The 8,984-nt window shown below is 36.3% G+C and overlaps 1 protein-coding gene across 7 annotated transcripts in view; it reads right to left on the reverse strand.

Annotated features, from left to right (window-relative positions):
- Positions 1 to 1,758, reverse strand: part of LOC106875847 (coiled-coil domain-containing protein AGAP005037) — an 877,187-nt gene extending 875,429 nt beyond the window's left edge. For all 7 annotated transcript variants that reach the window (XM_052970540.1, XM_052970539.1, XM_052970538.1 and 4 more), the window contains exon 1: positions 1,610 to 1,758. In XM_052970540.1, coding sequence (XP_052826500.1) covers position 1,610 — 1 coding nt within the window. In that variant the 5' untranslated portion in view covers positions 1,611 to 1,758. The remainder of the gene's footprint in view (positions 1 to 1,609) is intronic.
- Between the last annotated feature and the right edge of the window lie 7,226 nt (positions 1,759 to 8,984).

Raw genomic sequence — 8,984 nt, forward strand, 5'->3', positions numbered from 1 at the left:
CCTACGGTAGCTGACTGATTATCGTGATCATTCATCTTTTGCTTTCCTGTAGCTTTGCTCTCTTTTACAAAACCAGTGAACATACATACATTTCCTATTTCAAAGAAATTCAAACAATACATATTACACACAAGTTAAAAAGATTCCCATCAATTAAACTTCTCTAGTTGACATTAATACACCTATCACCAATAGGGGCCTTAACTCCGACATTTTTCAGCTCCATGAGCTCCATTTTGCAGGAGCAAAATCTTTTTTACAGGTTCCAGAAGACTGAAATTTTGGAATATGCGCATAAACATCAATAGTATAGGATACATGTCTCATGATTAGAATTTTTTATGGTGTGTAAAGAGGGAAAGAACCCTCATGTACAATTTTGATGAAATTTGAATCATATGTATTCCAGTTCCTTACAGAAAATATAACAGAAAAGTCTCATTTTTCAATTGCATGTAACACGGGCAACGCCGGGTATCTCTGCTAGTGATTTCTAAATAGTCAATTATCTCAATGCTGGCAGAAAGATAGACATTTAACTCAACACCATAGTTAAATACAAAGCATTTAAACTGTTAATCTACTGATTCTGACACTGTCTTACAATAATAATGATTTCTTATATCAGCACAAGGTCAATAATTTGGAATGAGGAAACAATAGATTGATTACATGGACCTCAGTGTTTCACTGGTACTTATTTCATAACTCATGAAAGTATGAAAGGCAAAGTCAACCTTGGCAACATTTGAACTCTGAATATAAAGGCTGTAGTTAAACATCACTGATTCTAATATGGGCACAAGGCATAAAACCTTAGGGAGGGAGTAAGCTGATTAGACTGACTCCACAACATCTCTAGTATGTTATTTTATCAAGCCAGAAGGATTAAAGGTAAAATTTAACTTGGTAAGATCTGAACTCAAACACTGCAAGATATTTTTTTTAGCTCTCTCATGATTCTGCTCAGAGCCTGATGATAACAATAAGAATAATAATTAGATGGAAACTATTCAACTTTCAATGCATTACATTTCATATAATTGATTTAAGTACTAATCTTTACATATTTTTATTTCATTTTTTACTTCTTATATTAATTATTAATCACAAGTTTCACAAAATAAAAGAGTTGAATGTCTAGTATAGTTATATTTCAGATATTCCTACTTTCAGCTTGCAGAGTTAATGAGGTAGACAGTATAGAGTTTAAGTTTCAGATAGTAAGATAAAACAAAACACAGCAATGATGCTATGTTCTCAAGTGTAGAACAGCAGAAACCGTTTGCTGAAAAGTGATAGTTTACATGCTTGTTAGATGATATAGTAACCAGTCAGTATTTGACACTTTACATGGAGAAGAAATAAATATTTGTATACAGAAGCACTATTGTTTATACGAAAATAACTCAGTGTATAGAAAATATACACCTGCAGCTTATGAATGCTAAAGAGACTATTTTTTGTGGATGTTTTATTTTTTATTTTTTGTAGTATTTTTTGTTTATGCTTGTTATATTTTTTTTCTATTTCATAATTTTCACTCCCCTAACATTTTAACAAAATATAAATAAAATAAAATAAAAGATTTTTATGGGGATATACTTACTTGGAGAAATTTACTCCAGAGTCAAATACAGACAGTACATAATTAAAATCCAAAAGCTCCCTTCACCAAGCAGCTAAAAAGCTCGTGAAAAGATGGCACTCTTTTGCTCTCTCATGCAAACAATGCTAATAGAAGGTGAAATAGCTATGTTGGATGAGGCAGCTTCAGGTATCTCACTGACTTTTCAGGTTGGCAGCTCCCCAAACATAAGCAAGGCCAATCAGAGCGAGAAAGTAACAGTTTTATACATAACTGTAAACAGTGTTACTCGCTAGCAGATATTGGCACCCTCATAGAATAGATCTCAATAGTTAGGAATGTCATTTAACTGTACAGTCTCTAGTTTCAGATTTGTGTTCTTTTTACACAAACAGGGTTATCAGATAGGATTCTTTGATACATTAGATTTGTCAACCCTGCTCTGAATTACTGCATGAACAAATATGTCACAAGCATTTGCCTACCAGCAAAAGCATCTATGAATAATAAACTTTACGGTATAATTACAAAATATATTGTAAATGGGTGAATGAAGCTCATATGCATTTATCCTTCAATAGATCTGATTAAAACTTTTAATTCTACATTCTTCACCAAGATATGTAGGAAATATAATTCTTACATAACTTTTGAGGATGCTACATGTTATAGGATATTACATGTCTTAATCAAAAAGAGGGTAATAACTCAAGAATACATAATATATCACTAATAATAGAGAGAAATAACTAGGAAGTGAAGGTGCATGGGTTCATGATCAGAAAATCATGGGTTCAGTTCCTGGACTAGGTAGCACATTGTGTTCTTGGGCAAGGCACATTATTTCACAGTTGCTGAGACCACCTTCAGTCATGACTGACCATGGGATTGCTCCCAGAAAGCCACCCTCCCAGGCACAAGTTCGGGCAAGGTTGTTTATGGAAGACCAGCAGTTGCCCATGCATACCAGCCTCCCCAAGGGAAAGGCAAAGGCTGATACAGCTTGGCACCTGTGACGTCGCAACTCATTTCTGCAGCTGAGTGAACTGGAGCAACATGAAATAAAGTGTCTTGCTCAAGAACACAACACAGCCCTGTCCAGGATTCAAAATCACAACCTCACGATCATAAACTCGATACTCTACCACTGAGCTATGCGTCTTCACATTTCACAATACACATTTCACAGTACTTCAGCTGAAGATAAGCAGCTCTTGACTGTTGGTATAGCAGTCTCTTTCTAGCAGTCACAGCCTCAATGTTTCACTGGGTCAAGGTTGGTGGGCGTTAAAGGGGTTAAAGGGTGTCATTGCTTGTCACTACATAGGCACCTAAAACAGTTAGCAAAAGCTAGTACAAGCTACCAGGCCATACTTGCTCATAAGTGTTGGCTAGGCTATATTCTAAATGATTAGAAGCAATTTGGATAACTTCTACTTGAAAGGATTTCCTCATTATAAATAAATTAGTTGCAGAATATCAAGAGTTTAAACATATGTTGTTCCATATTGGGAAGGAATTAAGCAAGCTTGTGGTATCATTTAACTCTCTAGAATGCAAATGTTCTTTTTGTTGTTGTGTCAAACTAAGTTTTCCACAATTACTCTTAGTTTATCTCTAACACAAGCTACCAACAACAGTAATACACAATACCTGTCTCTATAAATATGAGGTTAAAATGCTTCAGTACTTCAAAACTTACTACAATCATTGTATCATAGTTTGTGAACAAGGGACATAACTCTGCTTGTTTCAGGCTGCCTGACTTGCAAATTCCACATTTATTTCATGATTAATAAGAAAGTTAATTGTTCTAAGATTTTATAAATTAAGAAAAATGCACACAAATCATACTTATACAGAAAAAATCAATGTAAAACAATGCAATATAAAAAAAAACTATAGTTGTGGCTGTGTGGTAAGTAGCTTGCTTACCATAAAGGGGTTATTGGTCGGCGGGTGCTGGTGTTCCTCTCATTTTTACTCATTTTCGTTATCATTCGTCTCATTAATGTCCTCGTCCAGCCCGTAGCTACTCTGTGTACTGCCCTCATGGCAAATTTAAGGAAATAAAGTAGCTTGCTTACCAACCACATGGTTCTGGGTTCCGTCCCACTGCATGACACTTTGGGCAAGTGTCTTCAACTACAGCCTTAAGCCGACCAAAGCCTTGTGGGTGGATTTGGTAGATGAAAACTGAAAGAAGCCTGTCGTATATATATATATATATATATATATATATATATGCTGAGACCCCCTTTAGTCATGACTGACCATGGGATTGCACCTAGAAAGTTACCCTCCGAGGCACAAGCCCAGGCAAGGTTGTTTATGGAAAACCAGCAGTCGCTCATACATACCGGCCTCCCCTCTCCACGCCACCAGTGTTATCCAAGGGGAAGGCAACAGCCAATACAGCTTGGCACCTGTGACATCGCAACTCATTTCTACAGCTGAGTGAACTGGAGCAACGTGAAATAAAGTGTCTTGCTCAAGAACACAACACACAGCCCAGTCCAGGATTCGAACTCACAACCAATGTGCTTTTACACACACACACACACACATACATATGTTTGTGTGTCTGTGTTTGTCCCCCACCAACATCGCTCAACAACTGATGTTGGTGTGTTTACGTCCCCGTAACTTAGTGATTTGGCAAAAGAGACCAATAGAATAAGTACTAGGCTTACAAAGAATAAGTCTTGGAGTCGATTTGCTCAACTAAAGGTGGTGCTCCAGCATGGCTGCAGTCAAATGACTGAAACAAATAAAAGAATATTGATATTTCACCTTTCCTTATTTAGAAAAGCAATGCCAGCGACCTTCCCTTATAGACAGATGATTTCTATATTCAGCCTAAACTTCCCAAGGCTGATGGCTTTTTTGGAAAAATGTGGATTAGGTAGTAGTTTCAGAGGGTAACATTTCTGGGTAAGAGAAACTAAGAAAAATATTTAAAGAGACACAGAAATGCAGGAAAGTCAAGAGGTAGAAATTTGAGTGCTATAGGTAAGTTTGTCAGTTCAGAGAGGAGGGACCAATGTAGTAACAGTCGAAACTTAAGAATTTGTGAACTCATGGGTATAAAGTGGGTTTGGTGAATAAGTTTTAGCCAATCTGCCATAAAGTCCTTTTCTGAATACAGCCATGAATGTATGCAGCAGCAATGTCCCATATATGTATGAGTAGTGCTCATGTGGATCACATTTGCTATGTGCATGTTTACATATGCTCATATAATGTGTATCTGTGTGTGCATACCAGTGTAAATTAATTCATCGAGTTGCAACCCTTAATGTTGCAAGTAATTTAGTATTTTGATAAATAATGATCAACAAAAATACCAGACTGAAATTAGTGTTGGAGCTGATGGCTCAACTAAAGGTGAAAGTGATAACCCAGCCCCACTAGTCTGAAACCAGAAAAACATTTTTTTTTTAATGTGAGGTAGCTACAAGGGATAACAAAAGGCCTAACATTTGTTGCAACATTTAAGCATTTTAGATGTGTGTTGTTCATGCATGTAAGTAGTGCACTGTCTTGTTGCAATTAAAGTGAACTAGAGTGTCATGTGTACGAAATGGTTGAAGTTTTTTAAGTTTATAAAATAGTGCAAGTTTATGCAAATCTAGTGTGAGGAGCACCTGTGTGAAGAAGCTTAAAGACTGAAGGATGATATCTCAGTATGATTGCATGTGGTTACAAATACTAGTAATATACAGAAAGAAGAATGTGGAAGAGATAAGTAAATGTTGATGAACCATGGTGATAAAAAATGTGATTCAGGGAAAGTACCATTGATGCAGGCAACAACAGAAAGTTCGACAGACAACTATCCAACAGACAAGAGGTATAAAGGGTCCATGGGCAGGAAAATCAGCTATGAGATTCTAATACTAAACATAGTCAAAGCCTTTGTTGATGTCAAGGATAACATAGATAATATTAAATTTGACAAATGACTACTGGTGCATGACAAATATTGGAATGTGGGTCTCTGGTAGTATTGGTTCTTCAGAATCTGTACTTGTTATTGAGAAGTGAGACTTGTTGAAGGTGCCTTACATTCCCTTCATATAGAGCAGACCATGATCTGCAGCATAACAGATCAATGAAATGTGAAGAATTAGCAGAATATTGTTGTAAATGCTGAGGTGAAATAAGAATACAAGTGAATGTGTGGATGTGTACCAGTATGTGTATGTAACCAGGTATGAACAAATGAAAGTCTAAATTGAATTAAAACAATTTAGACAGATATTAATAGTTATCACCAAGCTAACATGGCAGTCCAGAAAAATAGGACGAATGCTGCTATTGAACAGATGGTCAGTAGCGACACCTGCTCGGTTCGGCTGCTCTACATTGATAAGGGGCAAATACCCTGAAACTTGGAGCGAATCAACGGCAGCATTCGTCATATTTTTCTGGACTGCTTGGCGATAACTATTAATATCAGTACTGCTAGTCGTGTCTATTATAACCTTCGAACAGGAGAGGTCAGCCTGTTCGAAGGTTATAATAGACACAACTAGCTAGAAGGTTATAATGGACATAGCTAGCTAGAGGTGATGGTCTCTTGGAGTTAATCAATGGTAGCATTCGTCCTATTTTTCTGGGCTGCTTGGTGATAACTATTAATATCCAGTACCGCTGCTGTAGTCTCCTTTAGAGAGACTTAGAAATATTAATATTTCTAATTTAGACAGAAAGTCACAGATTGAGAATTCATTAAATACCAACTTACTGAATACTACAAATATATCAATGTTCTTTCAATTATTTTTTATAGCTTAGTCATTTGAGAAGGTGTTGTGTACAGAGGTCTAGCAAAAAGAAAAAGACAAAAGAAATGAAAAAAAAAAACCAGAGGACTGGTTCAGAGGCCTGTAATAAAGTGAACTCTTCTTAGGCACCTAAAGAGGAGGTCTTAAGCAAGGCGATGGAATATGTCTGCCACTCAACAACTGTTTTCATCTACCTAATTTTATGGAGTCTATAGGTGTCAATTCTTCCTAAAGTGTTGTGTAATGGTATCATATCTAGAAGAATATTACTACAAAGCTAATTTCTTAACCACACAGTCATACCAGCAGTATGATGCATAAAAATTTGTAAACTTCAAAAGTGTAGCACATCAACCTGTAGATAGACTAGCTCAGCAAGTAGTAGATAGGTATCTTATTGTGGTACAACTCATTGCATGTAGTAGAATAGTGTGTAACTTGTGTATTTTGTAAGCTTCAATCATTAAGTTCAACTCAAGAGAAATACTTGAGAGAGAGAGAGAGAGAGAGCGAGAGGTCATAAACATTCAATAATGGAGGAGACAAAATATAGACAGCAGGTAAAGTAACTAGCTAAGCATTATCACTAATACATTCTGCTTTTAATTTGATAGAATTATTACATCATGGAAACTCTAGAAGAATGACAGGAATTGTATAGAAAACATGGAGTCCATAAAAAAATAAGGAGATCAGTAGGGAACCTGTATAAGAGTGATATGATCTATGGAGAAAATATAGGGTTGGAGGAAGAGATGGGATCTGTGAATGAGTGAACTGTGGATGGGGTGATGCAAACTGAGGTGGAGAAAAATGAACAAGAGGAGAGATACAAACCATGAATGATGAACCATGAGACAATAACACATTGTTGAGGAATGATATAAAGCTTAAGTGAAAATTGATGATGATATTGTCAGCTTGTATAATAAGTTACAAGTAGTATAGTGAGATGAAAATGCATGTAATGCAAGTGCACAGAAATGTAAGTGGACAGAAAGATGTAGCGAGGGGAGAAGGCAGTGCGTGTGTGGTAGGAAGCATCTAGTGTTATTAAGTGACAGAAGATGCAAATGTATGAGAGAAAGAGCATATCTGTGTATGGAAGAAGCATGAACAATAGTATGTGTGAGAACATACAAATATGATGTGTGAAATAAAGTGCGGGCGTGTATGTATGTGAGTAATAGAAGACAATCTTTTTAGGTATGTGTGTGAGTGTATGTGCACATACATACAATCATTCAAGTGTGTATGTGTGAGCCCATAATCAAGAATGTGTGTGAAAGAAAAAGAGATAGTGCATATATGCATGATGGTATGACAAAATGGTTAAGAAGTTCACTTTATAATCATGGCATGATGGGTGTGTTGTCTCATAGCCTAGACTTAACCCTTAACCTCAGGAATGAAATTGAGTAGAAGGGAAATTGTATGGGAACTCATCAGATGGACTATACTTATTATCCAAAGATCCAGCATTATTTCTCACAGTTCCATGCTGATTCTGGCTAAGTATTATGTTAAAGGCACAATTCTCTATGAACTACTCAGCTACTAAACAAACTGGAATACTCATCATAGAAACTCATGGTATATGAGAGATGCTTAAACATATATACATATATGTTTCTGCATTTCTGTAGACAATTAACTCTGTGTGCATAAGCATACATAACAGTATGTGCATCCTGCTCTCTCTGCTTTTAATGTCCATTTTTCCACAATTCAGTGGATAAGACAAAATTTGATGAAGTAGATATTTATATGGCTGGATGAACTTCCTGTCATCTGTTCCCATGTAAAGTAATCATTCCCTAAGTCCTTCAAACATAAACAGAGTAATGGTTGGATTTCTTTTCATGAATAATGACAAAAGAATGACATTGCAGGTATGACAGTGCAGTTTCTACATAGCTAGTATGCCCTATTGAGACAACAGGACATAAACAACACCACCTTCCTAATACACACACAAAGATACATATACATATATACAAGCTACTTTCAGATTCAGTTTACCAAAGCCACTCACAAGGCTTAAGTCAGCCAGAATAAGAACAGCAATAACAATAGGGCTTTTCTATAAGTAAGTTATCTCCCTTGGCTAGGTAGCGCTCCATGTAGACAATTAAACTTCCGCAGACTATCCACGCTATTGTTATTGTTTTACATCTTATCATGGTACTTATCGAAGTACTTACTGTGCCTGAGTTAAAGAAATATTTAAGATTATATGGACAGTATGTTACTGGAAGAAAGGCGGACTTGACTGAAAGGCTGAAAGGTATAAAAATTCTGTCAATGAAGAATGTCAACAGAGTAAATTCATTGGACGATAAGTCTGAAGTATCGGACGATACTTCAGACAGGAATAAGCAGAAGCTTATATCTCCTCTCGGTGAAGTATTGCCTGATCCCAATCTGCTTTCAGCATAGCTTTCAGCAACCATTCACTGATTTGGCCATGAGCATGATGAGGTGTAGAAGAGTTAGGGACAGTCACACTATAAAGTCTAATAATTAGAGGAATATTAGATTCAATGCTGTAAATTTATTATTTAATCAAACAAACACAGACACACACACACACACACACACACACA

This window comes from Octopus bimaculoides, chromosome 9, assembly GCF_001194135.2.
Source record: "Octopus bimaculoides isolate UCB-OBI-ISO-001 chromosome 9, ASM119413v2, whole genome shotgun sequence".
Lineage (NCBI taxonomy): Eukaryota > Metazoa > Mollusca > Cephalopoda > Octopoda > Octopodidae > Octopus > Octopus bimaculoides.